Genomic DNA, 19807 nt, shown 5'->3' on the forward strand with positions numbered 1-19807 from the left:
CTACATGGTTCCTTTTTCTACTTTGCTGATTTTCAATAGGATTTTTGCCCGAAACTCAGCAGGAGGCCCCAGATGTGATTCTTTATGTGATTAGTTAGAAACTGAATGGGACCAGAATCCTGTGGATCCAGTTTTAATAACACAATGAGTTTTGTTTCTTCTCCTCTCTTTTTAAGTGCCAACTGAGATGTGGGGCCGCTCTACAGCTGCAGCTCTGCAGCACTCGTAAACACTTTCACACCTCTCTTTTCATTTAAATGCTGAATAAGTTATAGCACATTATTGAGAAAATCGAGGACAACAAGCTGCATGTGAATGCTGTCTGGGAATGAGAGGCCAATCCACAAATCCAAGGAGCTTCAAAACACATGCAAGCTGCAAAGAGAGGAGCGTTTCCTCTCGTTTCATTGATTTTCAACTCGCAGATTTTAATGCAAAACTTTGAAAACTGCAGAAAACGGACGTTTTTGCTTGATCTAATAACATTTAATTCCTTGTAGCTCATATTTAATTAGGCTGGCACATTTGCTCCTTTGTCTAAACTCTAATTGAAGCAGTCACAAACTCAGATAAGGACTTTTCCCCGCTAAAACAATCTAATTAGAAAAGCCTTCTTGTCCTTGTTGGAGCTGTGCGCGCTGCGTTCTGCCCGCCGGGAGGAAAAGCCCCTCCGAGCTGATGGTCTCTGCAGGATTACCCTATCAGGTGCAAACCGCTGACATGTTTCCACCCACCAACAACAAAAAAGCCTCTCTGTGCCCAAATGTGCAGCCGCAGACGCACAAACAGCCCTGACAGGACAGACGCCGCTGCGCCACCAGCAGCCGAAACCTCCGCAGGGATCCGCTGCTCCGCGACGCACTGCGCCTTTTTAGTTCGAACGCTTTCACTGCACATTTGTAACGCTTTCACTGGCGTTTGGACAACTTTTCTCCACCAGACTGAGCGGCTTGATTTGGTCGTTTTATTCACCGCGTTCCCCAGCAGGGCTGGTAGAATAAAATCAGCCATGCAAGGTGTAGAACTCCCCCTCAGGTACGGACCGACCGGAGGACTCCGGGACTTCTGAAGACCATTAGAATGGTTGGAAAACTCAGTTGGAGGTGCGCGAAACTGAGGATATTTTTTTTTTAAACAAGGGATTCTTTTTATTTTCTATTTTTGTGGGAAAAATCAACGACTTTTATTTGCCCCTCAACTTTTGGCACCGATTGACGGGACGTTGCGTTATTTGGGAAACAGAGAAGACTGAACTGAGAATAGTGCTCTTTTGGATAATTTCCCACCTCAACAAGGAAGCACCCAATGTTGCTCCCCGCAGCTCTGCTGCTGCTCTCCGGTCATCTCTCCTCATCCCGGGACTCGGTCTCCCACTTACCGCCGGAGCTCTGTGCGTAAAAGACGCACAGGGGAGCGAAGGAGTGGGGGCGACCTCCCCAGCCTTTCTGGGGCTCTAAATCTGTGGAAGCAGGTGTATTTCAGCTGTATTTATGCCAGCCAAGATGTCTCCGCTGCCTTCGAGGTTCATATACCTGTAAGTCTTCCACATCGGCACAGAAAATCATTGCATTCTTACCAATAGAAGTCGCCAAAAGCTTCATATTTGTGCATTGCTGTCATCCAGGTAGGCTGCCTTTATTTCCATGTAATTGCCTGTGTGATTCACTCCCTCCCCCCCGCTGTGTGCTTCTCTCCTCTCAGGTCTTTACACTTTCTGGTTCTCTATTTCCAGCTGCAGGTACGTTGATTCCCGTGTTTCACTGCTTTGTGTGTGGCTGTGCATGATGATGGCGTGATGAATACGTTTCACTTTTTAAAGCGAACTTTACGATTTCTTACATCAAACTGGCGACTTAAGAGGATTTAATATCAAATGAAAGGCGAATCTCAGATGGATGAAACGCGCAATGGCTTTAAAACAATGTCGTAATGTTCCATTAAAAGAGAACCCACCCTAAAATCAATCAAAACAAGATTGTCGGCCTGTGATGCAAACTTCTTCTAATAACTTCAATCATTTCATTGGGATGAATCAAGCTGTTGGTGATTTGGAATCAAGTAGCAGGTTGTGTTTTGCTTCCAGCGGGCTGCGGTAATAAAAGTGTGTCTCCCGGGGTGAAAGCTTTCTCCTGGAACAGATGGCTCCTTTGGCACTTCTTTTATTAGTTGCGTCTCACTTTGAACTGTAATGATTTGCAGACCATCTACTCAGCTAATTGACTGCGCTTCACGTTTGGATAAGACGCAGACAGCGCGCGCCTTCCTCATAAAACCGTCCGATCACTTTATTGCTGTGACGTGTTTAATCCCAACTGTTGCTTCTAGTCATTTGCCATCGTTTGTGTCTGAGACGTTGAAAAGCAGAAGAAATGGCCCAAAGCGAGCGAGTCTCGTGCGTTTCTTTCACGTGAGCGTCAGTCTGAGAGCCTGTTTTTTTATTTTGGATCGAAATATTGTAAATGTGGTAAAATCAGTGGATGTAGAGCAGCAGGGCCCGGCTTCTTTACATCCATGGGAATAACAATGGATAATAATCCCTCCAATAAAATACAAATAGATTCAACTATATGAGAATTAGAACTAAACACATTCATACTAATACTAATACTACTACTACTACTACTACTACTACTACTAATACTAATACTAATAATTCCAACACTATTTGGAGGTATAACACTGCATGAATCAAGTCTGGTGATTTACTCAGTAAATGTATTTAAATAGCATCTTTCACAGATAAATATCACAACTCTCCAGAAATTAGGATGTTTTTTCAGTCTTGGCCTAAACAGGAGATTGTTGTTGTTGTTGTTGTTGTTTTAATGATCTTATGAGACATTAATATTTGACCTTTAAGATCATGTGAATCATGAAACATACAGACGATTAACTGAAGCTGAAGCCTCCAGTCTGACATAAACTGAGATTATTCCACCGGCCGACTGCTGCTCACTAGTGACAGGAGGAAGTTGGTGCCGATTGTGACCCAAGGAGGCGACGACTCACGAGTCAGTGGTTCTGTTCTGTTCTGTTCTGTTCTGTTCTGTTCTGTTCTGTTCTGTTCTGTTCTGTTCTGTTCTGTTCTGTTCTGACTGAGATGCTTCTTGTTTATCAAGGCAAAGCTGCTTTAACGTCCTTTAATCGTCCTGTCTGGTTGTTTAGTGGCGTTTCTGGAGCTGCTCCAACCTGTGTGTGTGTGTGTGTGTGTGTGTGTGTGTGTGTGTGTGTGTGTGTGTGTGTGTGTGTGTGTGTGTGTGTGTGTGTGTGTGTGTGTGTGTGTGTGTGTGTGTGTGTGTGTGTGTGTGTGTGTGTGTGTGTGTGTGTGTGTGTGTGTGTGTGTGTGTGTGGACACAGGACAGGTGTGATAAGAAGAGAAACTCGGATGTTGCAGCTTTTCTTCTTCTTCAGTTCGTCTTTCTCTCGACATGAAAAGCAAAAATCTCCTGAACTCACCTGAGTTTGTTTAGAATAATCCCTCCTGCTCTGGAGACACACCAGGCTGATGTTCACTGACACACCAGGCTGATGTTCACTGACACACGGCTGATGTTCAGTGACACACCAGGCTGATGTTCACTGACACACCAGGCTGATGTTCACTGACACACGGCTGATGTTCAGTGACACACCAGGCTGATGTTCACTGACACACCAGGCTGATGTTCACTGACACACAGCTGATGTTCAGTGACACACCAAGCTGATGTTCAGTGACACACCAGGCTGATGTTCACTGACACACCAGGCTGATGTTCATTGACACACGGCTGATGTTCACTGACAAACCAAGCTGATGTTCAGTGACACACCAGGCTGATGTTCACTGACACACTGCTGATGTTCAGTGAGGCACCAGGCTGATGTTCACTAACACACTGCTGATGTTCACTGACTCACCAGGCTGATGTTCAGTGACACACCAGGCTGATGTTCACTGACACACTGCTGATGTTCAGTGAGGCACCAGGCTGATGTTCAGTGACACACCAGGCTGATGTTCACTGACACACCAGGCTGATGTTCATTGACACATGGCTGATGTTCAGTGACACACTGCTGATGTTCACTGACTCACCAGGCTGATGTTCAGTGACACACCAGGCTGATGTTCAGTGACACACCAGGCTGATGTTCACTAACACACTGCTGATGTTCAGTGAGGCACCAGGCTGATGTTCAGTGACACACTGCTGATGTTCACTGACTCACCAGGCTGATGTTCACTGACACACCAGGCTGATGTTCATTGACACACTGCTGATGTTCAGTGACGCACCAGGCTGATGTTCACTAACACACTGCTGATGTTCAGTGAGGCACCAGGCTGATGTTCAGTGACACACTGCTGATGTTCACTGACTCACCAGGCTGATGTTCACTGACACACCAGGCTGATGTTCACTGACACACTGCTGATGTTCAGTGAGGCACCAGGCTGATGTTCAGTGACACACGGCTGATGTTCAGTGACAAACCAAGCTGATGTTCAGTGACACACCAAGCGGATGTTCAGTGACACACCAGGCTGATGTTCACTGACACACCAGGCTGATGTTCATTGACACACCAGGCTGATGTTCACTGACACACTGCTGATGTTCAGTGAGGCACCAGGCTGATGTTCAGTGACACACGGCTGATGTTCAGTGACACACTGCTGATGTTCACTGACTCACCAGGCTGATGTTCAGTGACACACCAAGTGGATGTTCAGTGACACACCAAGTGGATGTTCAGTGACACACCAGGCTGATCTTTGGGAATCGGCTTGTAATTTGTGATTTTTCCAGATTGGTTCTGTTTCCTGAAGGTTTGTTCACTTCTCCAGCCGGTGGGTCTCCTGTAGCTCAGCCAACTGGATCAGAAGCTTTACCAGTGTTTCCTGGATTATTGGGATTAACAGTCATAACAGATCGAACGTTTGTAGGAAACCAATCAGGTGATTCACATCCTATAATGTCAATGTGCTTTCAAAGCAGTGAAACAACTGATCTGAACCACGCTTCTGGTTTTATTTGTCATTTGGACCAATAAGTCTTGTATCATCAGCAGGTTGAAGTGGTTCTATTGTTGTGGTTTGTACTGTTCTGGAGTAAAGGAGTTTGGACTCCACACATCAGAGTGGGATTATACTGGAGGAGGTCCGGCTCCTCAACTCAGGATTTTCTCTGTCACATTAAAGCTGCTTTTCTTAAAAGTGAACCGACGCAGCAGCAGGTCCAGATCCACATTTCTCCTCTGAAAACACGCCGGCTTGTTAAGAGTCCGTTTGAAACACGAGGAGGAGACTGAGTGACGCTGCAGCTCAACTGTGACCTGAGGCAGGAGACAGAAAGCTGGGCCTCACCAGAACCTTCCTCGTTCACCAGAACCTTCCCAGTTCACCAGATCCTTCCTCGTTCACCAGAACCTTCCTAGTTTACTAGAACCTTCCCAGTTCACCAGAACTTTCCTCGTTCACCAGAACTTTCCTAGTTTACCAGAACCTTCCCAGTTCACCAGAACCTTCCTCGTTCACCAGAACCTTCCTAGTTTACTAGAACCTTCCCAGTTCACCAGAACCTTCCTCGTTTACCAGAACCTTTACAGTTCACTAGAACGTTCCTAGCTTACTGGAACCTTCCTCGTTCACCAGAACCTTCCCAGTTCACCAGAACCTTCCTCGTTCACCAGAACCTTGCAAGTTTACCAGAACCTTCCTCATTCACTAGAACCTTCCTCGTTCATCAGAACCTTCTGAGTTTACCAGAACCTTCCTCGTTCACCAGAACCTTTCTCGTTTACCAGAACCGTGCAAGTTTACCAGAACCTTCCGAGTTTACCAGAACCTTCCTTGTCGACCAGAACCTTCCTCGTTCACCAGAACCTTCCGAGTTTACCAGAACCTTCCGAGTTTACCAGAACCTTCCTCATTCACCAGAACCTTCCTCATTCACCAGAACCATCCGAGTTTACCAGAACCTTCCGAGTTTACCAGAACCTTCCGAGTTTACCAGAACCTTCAGAGTTCACTAGAACCTTCAGAGTTTACCAGAACCTTCCTAGTTCACCAGAACCTTCCAAATTTACCAGAACCTTCCAAGTTTACCAGAACCTTCCCAGTTCACCTGAACCTTCCTAGTTGATCAGAATTTTCTCAGTTCACCAGAACCTTCCTCATTTACCAGAACTTTCCCGGTTCACCAGAACCTTCCCGGGATACCAGAACCTTTCTAGTTTACCACAGCCTTCCTAGTTCACCAGAACCTTCCCAGTTCACTACAACCTTCACAGTTTACCAGAACCTTCCCAGTTCACCAGAACCTTCCCGGTTCACTACAACCTTTCTAGTTCACCAGAACCTTTCTAGTATATGAAGGACCTTCCCAGTTTACTAGAACCTTTCTTGTTCACCAGAACCTTCCACTTTACCAGAACCCTCCCAGTTCACCAGAACCTTCCTAGTTTACTAGAACCTTCCCAGTTCACGAGAATCTTCCTAGTTCACCAGAATCTTCCCGGTTCACCAGAACCTTCCTAGTTTACCAGAACCTTCTCAGTTCACCAGAACTTTCCCAGTTCACTAGGACTGTCCCAGTTTACTAGAACCTTCCTGGTTCACCAGAACCTTCCTAGTTTACTAGAACCTTCCCGGTTCACCAGCACCTTCCTAGTTCACCAGAACCTGCCTAGTTCCCCAGAACCTTCCTAGTTTACCAGAACCTTCCTTGTTCACCAGAACCTTCCTAGGTCCCCAGACCCTTCCTGGTTTACCAGAACCTTCCTAGTTTACTAGAACCTTCCCGGTTCACGAGCACCTTCCTAGTTCACCAGAACCTTCCTAGTTTACCAGAACATTCCTTGTTCACCAGAACCTTCCTAGTTTACTAGAACCTTCCCGGTTCACCAGAACCTTCCTGGTTCACCAGAACCTTCCTAGTTCCCCAGAACCTTCCTAGTTCACCAGAACCTTCCTAGTTTACCAGAACCTTCCTAGTTCCCCAGAACCTTCCTAGTTCACCAGAACCTTCCTAGTTCACCAGAACCTTCCTAGTTTACTAGAACCTTCCTAGTTCACCAGAATCTTCCTAGTTTACTAGAACTTTCCCGGTTCACCAGAAGCTTCCTAGTTCACCAGAACCTTCCTTGTTCACCAGAGCCTTCCTAGTTTACTAGAACCTTCCTAGTTTACCAGAAACTTCCTGGTTCCCCAGAACCTTCCTAGTTCACCAGAACCTTCCCGGTTCACCAGAACCTTCCTAGTTCCCCAGAACCTTCCTAGTTCACCAGAACCTTCCTAGTTTACCAGAACCTTCCTAGTTCCCCAGAACCTTCCTGGTTCACCAGAACCTTCCTAGTTCACCAGAACCTTCCTGGTTCCCCAGAACCTTCCTAGTTCACCAGAACCTTCCTCGTTTACTAGAACCTTCCCGGTTCACCAGAACCTTCCTAGTTCCCCAGAACCTTCCCGGTTCACCAGAATCTTCCTAGTTTACTAGAACTTTCCCGGTTCACCAGAACCTTCCTAGTTCACCAGAACCTTCCCGGTTCACCAGAACCTTCCTTATTCACCAGAACCTTCCTAGTTTACTAGAACCTTCCTAGTTTACCAGAAACTTCCTGGTTCCCCAGAACCTTCCTAGTTCACCAGAACCTTCCCGGTTCACCAGAACCTTCCTAGTTCACCAGAACCTTCCTAGTTTACCAGAACCTTCCCGGTTCACCAGAACCTTCCTAGTTCCCCAGAACCTTCCTGGTTCACCAGAACCTTCCTAGTTCACCAGAACCTTCCTAGTTCACCAGAACCTTCCTCGTTTACTAGAACCTTCCCGGTTCACCAGAACCTTCCTAGTTCCCCAGAACCTTCCCGGTTCACCAGAACCTTCCTAGTTCACCATAACCTTCATAGTTCCCCAGAACCTTCCTGGTTCACCAGAACCTTCCTTGTTCACCAGAACCTTCCTGGTTCACCAGAACCTTCCTTGTTCACCAGAACCTTCCCGGTTCACCAGAACCTTCCTAGTTCCCCAGAACCTTCCTAGTTTACTAGAACCTTCCTGGTTCACCAGAACCTTCCTAGTTTCCCAGAACCTTCCTGGTTCACCAGAACCTTCCTTGTTCACCAGAACCTTCCTGGTTCACCAGAACCTTCCTAGTTCCCCAGAACCTTCCTAGTTTACTAGAACCTTCCCGGTTCACCAGAACCTTCCTAGTTCACCAGAACCTTCCTAGTTTACTAGAACCTTCCCGGTTCACCAGAACCTTCCCAGTTCACCAGAACCTTCCTAGTTTACTAGAACCTTCCCGGTTCACCAGAACCTTCCTGGTTCACCAGAACCTTCCTCGTTTACTAGAACCTTCCCGGTTCACCAGAACCTTCCTAGTTCACCAGAACCTTCCTAGTTTACTAGAACCTTCCCGGTTCCCCAGAACCTTCCTGGTTCACCAGAACCTTCCTTGTTCACCAGAACCTTCCCGGTTCACCAGAACCTTCCTAGTTCCCCAGAACCTTCCTAGTTTACTAGAATCTTCCTGGTTCACCAGAACCTTCCTAGTTTACTAGAACCTTCCCGGTTCACCAGAACCTTCCTAGTTCACCAGAACCTTCATAGTTCCCCAGAACCTTCCTGGTTCACCATAACCTTCCTGGTTCACCAGAACCTTCCTAGTTCACCAGAACCTTCATAGTTCCCCAGAACCTTCCTGGTTCACCAGAACCTTCCTAGTTCACCAGAACCTTCCCGGTTCACCAGAACCTTCCTAGTTCCCCAGAACCTTCCCGGTTCACCAGAACCTTCCTAGTTCACCAGAACCTTCCTAGTTTACTAGAACCTTCCCGGTTCCCCAGAACCTTCCCGGTTCACCAGAACCTTCCTTGTTCACCAGAACCTTCCTGGTTCACCAGAACCTTTCTTGTTCACCAGAACCTTCCCGGTTCACCAGAACCTTCCTAGTTCCCCAGAACCTTCCTAGTTTACTAGAACCTTCCCGGTTCACCAGAACCTTCCTAGTTCACCAGAACCTTCATAGTTCCCCAGAACCTTCATAGTTCCCCAGAACCTTCCTGGTTCACCAGAACCTTCCTAGTTTACTAGAACCTTCATAGTTCCCCAGAACCTTCCTGGTTCACCAGAACCTTCCTAGTTTACTAGAACCTTCCCGGTTCACCAGAACCTTCCTAGTTCACCAGAACCTTCCCGGTTCACCAGAACCTTCCTAGTTCCCCAGAACCTTCCTGGTTCACCAGAACCTTCCTAGTTTACTAGAACCTTCCCGGTTCACCAGAACCTTCCTAGTTCCCCAGAACCTTCATAGTTCCCCAGAACCTTCCTGGTTCACCAGAACCTTCCTAGTTTACTAGAATCTTCCTGGTTCACCAGAACCTTCCTAGTTTACTAGAACCTTCCCGGTTCACCAGAACCTTCATAGTTCCCCAGAACCTTCCTGGTTCACCAGAACCTTCCTAGTTCCCCAGAACCTTCCTGGTTCACTCGGTTCCTCCTCAGCAGGTCAGAGTCACAGTCAGAGGAAGGTTCTCTTCTCCCTCCAGCGGTTGAAGGATTCGTTCCTGTCAGTTCCACGGTTCCCATCACGTTTGCTGTTAATTTGCTGGGGTTTGGAATAACAAGGACTGGGGTATGTAATGTGTCTGTAATTAGCCACCTGAGAACAGCCACATAAAAAGCCATTACCGTGCAATTACCACAGCATCCAGCTGGAAATGGGATGTTGGCGTGAAGTGAGATTCCAGGGCTTCTGAAAGTATACCTTTCCCCGGCCCGTCCACATGTTGGCTCTCAGCTGCACCTCTGGGAGGCTGCTCAACGCCGCTCTGCCATTTCCTCTGTGTGTTTTAATGTCGGGTCTCGGTCGACTGCCGATCCCGGCGGTTTGATTGAAAAGCGTTTACCTGCTGTGGATCCGAGCCGTGCTCTCCGCCTGCCGCGGTTCCTAATTTATGGAGGCTGTTCGGCCTGCAGGCAGATATTTGTTTGATGATAGTGCAACAGGTCTGGAGGCTTCAGGTGTATAATTGCTGGTGGCTCGAGGAAACGGAGCGGCGGGTTCTCAACGTGGCCCGGGGCGTCTCAGTTCAAACCGTCAGCAGCTCCACCGCAGGCTCTGCACTTGTTCGGTGTGATTTTCACTCGAACTGTGAGTTCATTAACATGCCTTGTAACAGAGTTAGCAGCTTGTAAATGCACCGCTTATAAAATGTGCCAGTTGAAAGCAAAGAGAGAAACACTAAAATACCACAGCCGCAACTTCCAGGTAGTTATCGGCGGTTTTGGACCCTGCAGCACTATTTTCTGACACCAGGCCCATAAAAGCAGCAGCACATTACTATCAACACCTGGGCTGCGACCGACTCTCTGCCTCGCTGCCTCACTTCCTCCCGTCTCACCTCCGTCTGCCCACAGGAATGTCAGCAGAGCTCGGCTGATTTCAAGTTTTACATCGAGAACCACACGGGGAACCCGGACGATCTGAGCCGGAAGCAGGTCCGCATCTACCAGCTGTACAGCAGAACCACGGGCAAACACGTGCAGATCCTGGGCAAGAAGATCAACGCCAACGGAGATGATGGGGGCAAGTATGGTATGGGAGAACTCCTGTGCATCTCACCCGACACCACACTAGTGCAGTCCGGTCCAGGCGTTTCACCGGGAACATTGCAGCTCCGCGTTCAGACGCAAACATCTGGAGCCGCCGCCGGCTCACAAAACAAAACACAACAACACAACACAACACAACACAACACAACACAACACAACACAACAAACACAACACAACACAACACAACACAACACAACACAACACAACACAACACAAGAAAAGAAAACAACACAACAAAACGACACAAGAAAAGAAAGCAAAACAAAACAAACAAAACAACAAACAAAACACAACAAACAAAACATAACACAACAAAAGAAAAGAAAACAACACAACACAACACAACACAACACAACAAAACGACACAACAAAAGAAAGCAAAACAAAACAACAAACAAAACACAACAAACAAAACAAAACAAAAGAAAACACAACAAAAGAAAACACAACACAACAACACAAAATAAAACACAACAAACAAAACAAAACAAACAAAACAAAACAAACAAAACAAACAAAACAAAAGAAAAGAAAACAAAAACAAAACAAACAAAACAAACAAAACACAACAAAACAAAAGAAAAGAAAACAAAAACAAAACAAACAAACAAAACAAAAGAAAACAAAACACAACAAAACAAAACAAACAAAACAAACAAAACACAACACAACACAACAAAAGAAAACACAACACAACACAACAAAAGAAAACACAACACAACACAACAAAAGAAAACACAACACAACACAACAAAAGAAACCAAAACAGAACACAAAAACCCCCTGATTAATAAGTGTGTGACCGTTGGGTCACTATAGCTTCCTATTGGCCAATACACTGATGAGCCACAACATTAAGACCACTGGCAGTAAAGTAAATGACATGGATCATGACGCTGCTCTGTATCAGGCAGCAGCTTTAGAGTTGATGTGTTAGCAGGAGGAATTATGGGAACAGATCAAATAAAGATGAAGTACGAGCCACACTGCGATAGAAACTCTCCCAAACTGAGAGAATCCGTCAACATGAAGTGAAGTGAGGCTGGATCGCGTCTGGAGACGTCAGATGTTAAACTTTATACGTAATGTTACGGCTCTTCAGTGTCAGCCTGCCTGTTATCTGCTAGGAACCATTAATTCTGTCTTTAAAAGTCGAGGATTCAGTCCGAAGTCATCAGTCGTAGGTTTGATTTACTGATCGAGAAACAACTTTAGTGTTTGACGGTTGAGTTTTTCCACCAATTCAGATCAAACCAAAGTGGTGGAGGGAGCCGGCGGCCGGTGAAGCTCTTTGATGTGGAGTTTTAAGACTGGTGTCGTGCTTCCTGCAGATCTTTTGCTCATAACAGCTGAGTCACCGCTCGGAAATTGCCGGCCTCCAACGCCTCTCAGTGAGTGTGTTTAGTCGCAGATGCGCCGAGGCAAAGTTTCCTCGCTGCTTGTTAGAGCTTGAGTGGAAGCAGATCCAATTTTTTCCCATGAGTCTTTGCCAACTCCCCCCCCCCCCCCCCCCCCCCAGCTGTAGTACCTGGCACCTGTGAACTCCTCTGCACCGATAACGCTCAGAGACTCTAATTCACTGCTGTTAGCAGCTCACAGGAAGTAGATGGCTCCGGTCCACGTCTGTACGGCTGCAGCAGAAGGAGCTGGACGTCTTCTGAAGCATCAGTGCAGGAAATTCATTACTTTAAAGGTTCTGGAAACGTCTTTTCTCCAGAAGTGCCTGTTGTTCCTGATGCCTGCTGGCCATGAGGGCCGCCGAGGCTTTTACACTGACAGAAGATGATCTGAAGGTTTCCCAGGTTTCTGACAGACGGCCTCCTGCTGAGGTCAATGGAGGCTGTGACCCACATCATTCATGGAGCACAGAGACTGAAGGATTCCTATGAAGCAGAAGAACTCACATTAATCAGATACTAAAAGTTTAGTGGAGTTTGGACTTTACCCTCCGAAGGTTCCCACAGAGAACTGAAGGTTTCTGCTCCACTGAGAGACGTCTAATGTGGATTGTGTGGATGATGATGGTTTGGAAGTGATTACGCTGTAAATAGAAGTTGCACAGTCCCTTGGTGGTTCTGATGACAGCCAGCGTCTTTCTCAGCTTGTGTTTCACTGGAACAAAGACTCAAGAATGAAATGAAGTTCTCAGATTCCTTCATTTGACAAACTTGCAGCTTGTCTAACGATGCAGCATCAGTGGTTCACTGAGCCGCTGCTCATCATGTGAGGACGACACTGGGAGACGTGGTGTTACTGGTGTTACTGGTGTTACTGGTGTTACTGGTGTTACTGGATGCTCAGGATGGAGACTTCGTACTGGAGGCTGCACTTCTGGTTGCAAAAGTAGAGCGTCGTCGGGGGGGTTTCAGCCCGACACACAAACAGAAACGTCTCAGAACAAGAACCAGGAAATTTTTCTTCTTCACCTAGAAGACAGGTTTGCTGTACCACCCCACCCCCACCCCCCACCCCCAGCCCAATCTCACCCCCCCCACCCCTCAGGGCCATCCCGTCCCCTCACACTATTCTTCCTTGGCTCCCTTGAGTGCCACTGAATGGGCCTGTGTGTTAAACAAATGGATCATCTTAACTTGTAGATTGAGTGAGCACAGACTAAAGGGAAGAGGAAACCTAATCCCGAGGGGCCCAGAACTGCTCCTGCAGCGTTTGGTGGATCTCTTTAGCTGCTGACCAGGCCAGCAGAGACACAGCCGACCTCACGGGGTTAACCTTCAGGATGAGGGGAAGCTCCTGTTTGAAATGTAGAATAGAAATTGTACTGTTGGACTACAGAGCACGTCTTTAATTAAATCTTCCTTCATGTTGCGTAACAGACCGACAGGATTTGTTCTCCAGGATTCTCTCAGTAAACCAGGACCTAATTAATTTATACAGCCGGCAATCACAGGTTTATACCTTGTAGGTCAGAGGGCCTTTTCTGGGTTTGTGATTTGGAGTCACTGATTCTTTTCCTTTAATCGTTGGTGAGATAAAACTGTGGTACAGCTAATAGTGCCGTCTGACGGCTTTGTTGTGGTGTGTGAGTAAAAAAGACAAAGAGACAATGTCAAGGAGCGAAGCTTTAATGGTGGAGTTGGAATTTGCTGGTTGTTTGGTTAAAAGGTGAGACAGGTGCAAGAGGTCGTAAAATGCCGGGCATAGGAAGGAGCATGGGATTAAAGATGGGGTTACTGTGATGTGAGGGCATGTGGTAACACATACTCATGACCTTGTTTTGTTTTCCAGCTCTTCTGGTCGTGGAGACGGAAACCTTCGGGAGTCACATTCGAATCAAAGGAAAAGAGAGCGAATACTACATCTGTATGAACGACAAGGGCAAAATAGTTGGAAGGGTGAGTGTGTTTTGCTTTTCATTGGGGGGAATATTATTAAAAAACGGGCTGTAAAAGATTTAACAGCCACTTTCTCATATCGATCGAAATGAATATTTAGGATTTAAGCTCCTAATCCCGGCTGGATTGAAGACAGACTCCGATCTGCTGGTGTTTTTCTGCAGCCAAACAAAAGCCCTTTGATAACTCTCAGCCTTTCTTCCATTACGTAACCGGCCTGCTCCTTTGACACTCGATCAGTCAATTACAGACTGCAATCACCACAACGCATTGAGAGACTAATGGTCACTTAGGAGGAATGCCATTGCAATTATATCACTTAGTCACCCCAGGTGGCCGCATGTGACTGTGCAGGCCTCCGATACGGAGACGCAGTGAGACGCACGGTGTGATTGTGTTTCATTAATAAGTCATGCTGCCGGCGTCGCGGCGCTGCACTCACTCACACACGTCTTCACCCTCTCATTAGGCTCATTGGAGCTTTACTTCCTGGGGCCTCGTTTGTTTGAAAATGTCCCCCGACAACTTCCCCCTTCTGGATTAATACAATTAGATATGACATTTTCAGCTTGACTAATGAGAGCAAATACATTCAGCCGTAAGTCATAAACAGTCGGACGTGATCAATAAATCTATTCAACGTGTCAAAATTCACACAGTCAAACATGAATCTGGAAAGCTTCAGAGGAAGTTCTGTGTGTGTGTGTGTGTGTGTGTGTGTGTGTGTGTGTGTGTGTGTGTGTGTGTGTGTGTGTGTGTGTGTGTGTGTGTGTGTGTGTGTGTGTGTGTGTGTGTGTGTGTTGCCATGGAGACCACCATTGGCTGAAACACTAAATATAGTCTGGTGGATAATCAATAGTTTTGCTGCCGATATTGACAAACTGACTGATCAGACTTGATCAATGAAGAGTTCAGAAAAACGACTGACACTTTCCAAAAGTCTAAACTTTAGTTTTGTAAACGATTCGATGGCTTCCTTCTGGACGAATCGTTTTCACAAACCTGTTTGTTCTCGTCTCTTCTGCTCGTTCTGGAATCACAGAAACATTTTAGATTTGAAATCATCTAAACTTTCAGACTCCAGAAGAATCATTAACACACAAGTTTTCTATCAGAATAATAATAATAGATTTTATTTCTCGGCACTCAGGGACACCGAACAATCATATAACATTTACTGCGAGTTCTTCTTCAGTAGTCAACATTTAATTCACCCAAATACATTTTGAAAGCACACACAGATTGTATATTTAAACACGCACACAGTAATAAATATCTCATTTATTTGTTTTCTGACTGATGACATAATTTTCTCTCTCCACCAATGAGGAGCCAGAAAACGTTTCCCTGGTAGTTGGGCTGAAACGTGGGCTGTTGTATTCATGGGCTCTTGACCCCCGTTCACGACCTTTGACCTTTGTCACCTGGAGCTGCAGGTTGGTCCTGAAGGAAGAGTTTGACCAGGTGAAATCCTACCTGCTGGAGGATTCCTCCATATTTACCTGTTGTAGTAATGAGTGAAGGATCAGTTTTAATCCTTCAACAGATTATCTGGTGAAGCTTCTCGGACCTCATTGATCAACTCTAATCCTGAATAAACTGAGGCTGTTATGACTCCCGGTTCATATTCTCCTGGACTTGGTACTTTTATAAACAACAGCGCCAACTGGTGGCCCGACAAGCTAACTGTCGTTTTCAATGTTTTTGCTGTTGCCATGGAAACTAACATAATTTTCAAAATGTCGCAGTGTGAACATGACAGTTTTCTGAAATGAAAACATAAAACAACGAGTTTTCTCCTGAACCATTGCCATGGAAACAGCACTTGACATCACATCATCGTTAAATAATTATTGAATAATGTTTTGTCTTCTGGTTAGAAAGAAGAAAAGGTTGAGAATCAGATAAGGTTGTGTGTTACAGTGTGTTAAAGTGTGTGTTGGAGTGTGTTATAGTGTGTTAGTGTGTGTTACATTGTCTTACAGTGTGTTACAGTCTGTGTTACAGTGTGTTATAGTGTGTTAGTGTGTGTTGGAGTGTGTTAAAGTGTGTTATAGTGTGTGTTGGAGTGTGTTAGAGTGTGTTACATTGTCTTACAGTGTGTTACAGTCTGTGTTAAAGTGTGTTATAGTGTGTTAAAGTGTGTGTTACAGTGTGTTAGAGTGTGTTAAAGTGTATGTTACATTATCTCACAGGGTGTTACAGTGTGTGTTACAGTGTGTGTTACATTGTGTTACAGTGTGTTACATTATCTCACAGAGTGTTACAGTGTGTGTTACATTGTGTTACAGTGTGTGTTACATTGTGTTACATTGTGTTACAGTGTGTGTTACATTGTGTTACAGTGTGTTACATTATCTCACAGAGTGTTACAGTGTGTGTTACATTGTGTTACATTGTGTTACAGTGTGTGTTACATTATCTCAGAGTGTTACAGTGTGTGTTACATTGTGTTACATTGTGTTACAGTGTGTGTTACATTGTGTTACAGTGTGTGTTACATAATCTCACAGAGTGTTACAGTGTGTGTTACATTGTGTTACAGTGTGTTACATTATCTCAGAGTGTTACAGTGTGTTAGAGTGTGTTACAGTGTGTGTTACATTGTGTTACAGTGTGTGTCACAGTGTGTGTTACAGTGTGTGTTACATTGTGTTACAGTGTGTATTCGAGTGTGTAGATAACGTTGTGGTGTGTTGCTCCCTCAGACCGACGGCAGGAAGCAGGAGTGTGTGTTTGTGGAGGAGTTCCTGGAGAACAACTACACGGCGCTGGTGTCGGCCAAGTACAGGGGCTGGTACCTGGGCTTCAACCGGAAGGGCCGGCCCAAGAAGGGGTCCCGGACCACCCAGCGCCAGCAGGAGGTCCACTTCATGAAGCGGGAGCCGCAAGGCCGAGTCAACCCTCTGGAGGAGTTCCGCTACACCACCGTGACTAAGAGGACTCGAAGGGCCCGCCGCTTAAAACCCAACTCCAGGAGGAACTGACGGGCCCACCGGGTCGGTACTACCGGGTCGGTACCACCAGGGATTCTCTGGGTTCCTCAACAATCTCCAGTTTGTTAAAAGACTCAAGAGAAGAAAGAAACTGAACAAAGAGATTTTATTTTTGTACTGGAGGAGTTTCAGGAGTGTTCCCTGACCCGGATCGCTGCAGGTCATTTTGCCGACTCAGATTCTTCCGGGTCGACTCGCCGTGTTGACCCGGTTATCTATCCTGGATCCTGAAGTGAAGCTGCTTGTTGCCGTGGCAACGGAGCTGGAGCAGGAGCCAGCGCTACGTTATAAAGCTCAGCCACCCAGAGAGGAATCGTACCGGTGGGTTTGTGTTTGTGTTGCTCCTGACGATGCCCATCTCATTCCTTCCACTGGAATCAGACTCCATGGAGACGAAGCGGAGTGGCGGCGGTCGCAGGTGACGCCACCGCCACCGCCACCGCCACCGCCACCGCCACCGCCACCGCCATCGCCATCGCCGCTGGGATATCTGCGTAGCTCTGAGTGCAATATCCTCTAGCTCTTCCTCTTCCTGTCTCCTTCCTGCTTCCACTCGTCTTCCTCCCAGCCTCTGGCTGCAGGAATGTGCAGAACCTCCAGGGACGGAGGTTTCCATGTTTCCATGTTTCCATGTTTCCATCTCAGATTCTGCTGCTGAACGACGAGCCTCGACTCGTCCGCCGCCGTCGCCGCGAGAATAAACAACGCTCACGCAAACGTAACAGTTGATGGGATTTTAATCCCACATCATCTGCCAGCTTCACCACCTCTGGTCTGGTTCAGGTCCGGTCCGATTCACGTCCAGTTCAGGTCCGGTTCAGGTCTGGTTCAGGTCCGATTCAAGTCCAGTTCAGGTCTGGTTCAGGTCCGGTTCAGGCCCAGTTCAGGTTTGGTTCAGGTCGAGTTCAGGTCCGGTTCACGTCTGGTTCAGGTCCGATTAAAGTCCAGTTCAGGTCCGATTCAGGTCCAGTTCAGGTCTGGTTCAGGTCTGGTTCAGGTCCGGTTCAGGTCTGGTTCAGGTCCGGTCCGATTCAGGTTTGGGCTGGTGACGGATGTGTTGATGGTTTGAGTTGGTGTTGAGACGACGTGACCTCCTCTACCTCTTGGTTCTGTTGGTTCTGTTGGCCCATCCGGTTCTGTTGAATCTATTTGCTGGTCTGGTTTTGTTGGTTCTGTTGACCGGTCAGGTTCTGTTGGTTTAACTGGGTGGTCCAGTTTTGTTGGTTCTATTGGCCGGTCCAGTTCTGTTGGCTGTATTTGCTGGTCTGGTTCTGTTGGTTTTATTGGCCGGTCCGGTTCTGTTGGTTCTTTGTGACCCGTTGGGTTCTGGCGACTGGATGAAACCCAGCAGAACCGTTTCAGTCTGGATCCTGAAGGAGGCGCTGGTTTCCTCACCTGGATGAACTCACCTGTCCGCCGCCGCAGGTTCTGTTTGAGTTGCTACTAACATCATGACACATTTATGACCTTTTCTTTTTTTTAAACAAATGTAAGCAAAAAGTAATTTTATGACTATTATTAAGATATTTATTTCCTCCCTCTGTAAATAAAATGTGATGAGTTTTATTTGGCCTCTGTTAATAAAATGAGGACTCTATTTTAAAAGGTCTTCTTCTCTTTCTTGCCGGAGCGTCGGTCTGATGACCGGAGCAGGAAAGACAAGCTGCAGGTAACAGGACATTCCCTTCTCTGCATACTGCCAAGGTATGCATCTTTATATACAAACCAGAGTCACCACTGTTTGGAAGGTTGCAAAATATCTGAAGGCTTTTTCATCCTGTGAAGTCCGAGGAGAGTTCTAGGTGCCGTTTCTTTAACGCTTCGATAGAACGACATCATAACGTCTGGGTTTACTCTGGTCCATCATATGTAGAGGTTTTATTTGTTCAATCATCGTAAATGGTATATCTATATATCTATCTATATATAGAGAGAATTGTTCTTATAATGCAGAACATGGTGAAAACACCATGTCCCCTGATTGAGAGTTCTTCCCCGCAGACGGAGAACCCACGATGTTCTGGCCTTTGAAGCAGGAATGTGGAGCCGCTCGTCTCGTAACGCCGAGCAGGAATGATGTTTACAGGAACCGTCAGCCTGAAAGATGGAGAAAAAAATACTTTTGTTTAAATTCCTGGCGATGCTATCAGGTCCCTCCCCCAGCCCCATTCACCCCCGCCGGGCGCTTCCTACCCCGGGGGGGGGGGGGGGGGGGGGGGGGTTTAAAGGTGGAAACTGAGCTTGATGTGTGACCTTGGCTTCTCCATTAACAAAATGGATCTGCTGGTCGAGGCGGCGCTGCAGGAGGTATCATGTCTCTTTGTCTTCGAATCACAATCATCTCTGTTAAAGGACGTCTCCACTCAAACCTGCAGTCTGTCCACCAGCATAAAGTTTCAAAAATAAAAGCTTTGGTAAGGAATTTAATCAATGCAACTTTCCAAACCCTCCAGATTCTGCTCATGTGAGCCAGAAGCTTTTGTTTCTTCTCCTTTTTTTTTTTTTTTTCATCCACATACTTCAAACTTAGCCAAGCACAGCCAAACTGCATCTGGGTATATTGACATTTAAACGAGCGCTGATGGTTTCCAACATGTCGGCCGGGTCGCAATAAGAGGACGACATTTTTGCATAAGCCTCCCGCCAGGCTTTTCTCTGACTCGACCTTTGATCATTGGAGGCGAGATGCTCTTGGAACTGGACCAATAACTTCCAAATGAAACATCCAAGTGGCTCTGCGAAGACCAGCCTCCGTTTCTAAAGAGGTGGAATCTTTAAATGCAGTCCTGCTTGCCAAGTAGTTTATATTCTATTATTAGAAGATCCCAGCACAATGGGGTACAGTACCACCAGAACGCA

At 46.5% G+C, this 19807-nt stretch overlaps 1 protein-coding gene across 2 annotated transcripts; it reads left to right on the top strand.

The window, feature by feature from the left end:
- Nucleotides 1–769: 769 nt before the first annotated feature.
- On the top strand, nt 770–18549 carry fgf24 (fibroblast growth factor 24). 2 transcript variants are annotated; one of them, XM_080465959.1, is made up of 5 exons: nt 770–1534; nt 1702–1738; nt 10404–10581; nt 13846–13952; nt 16661–18549. In XM_080465959.1, the coding sequence occupies exons 1-5, from the start codon at nt 1491–1493 to the stop codon at nt 16937–16939; spliced, it is 645 nt and encodes a 214-aa protein (XP_080322085.1). In that variant the 5' UTR covers nt 770–1490; the 3' UTR covers nt 16940–18549. The 2 variants fall into 2 exon arrangements, with proteins under 2 accessions (XP_080322085.1, XP_080322086.1); XM_080465960.1 differs by having other exon boundaries at nt 10404–10572.
- Nucleotides 18550–19807: the final 1258 nt, after the last annotated feature.

This window comes from Lipophrys pholis (genome assembly GCF_963383615.2).
Source record: "Lipophrys pholis genome assembly, chromosome: 6".
Taxonomy (NCBI): domain Eukaryota; kingdom Metazoa; phylum Chordata; class Actinopteri; order Blenniiformes; family Blenniidae; genus Lipophrys; species Lipophrys pholis.

Coding starts and splice junctions, on each gene's coding strand:
- fgf24 (XM_080465959.1), top strand. CDS start 1,491: ATGCCAGCCAAGATGTCTCCGCTGCCTTCGAGGTTCATATACCT. Junction 1,535..1,701: donor CCTTCGAGGTTCATATACCT/GTAAGTCTTCCA, acceptor CTCTCCTCTCAG/GTCTTTACACTTTCTGGTTC. Junction 1,739..10,403: donor TTCTCTATTTCCAGCTGCAG/GTACGTTGATTC, acceptor GTCTGCCCACAG/GAATGTCAGCAGAGCTCGGC.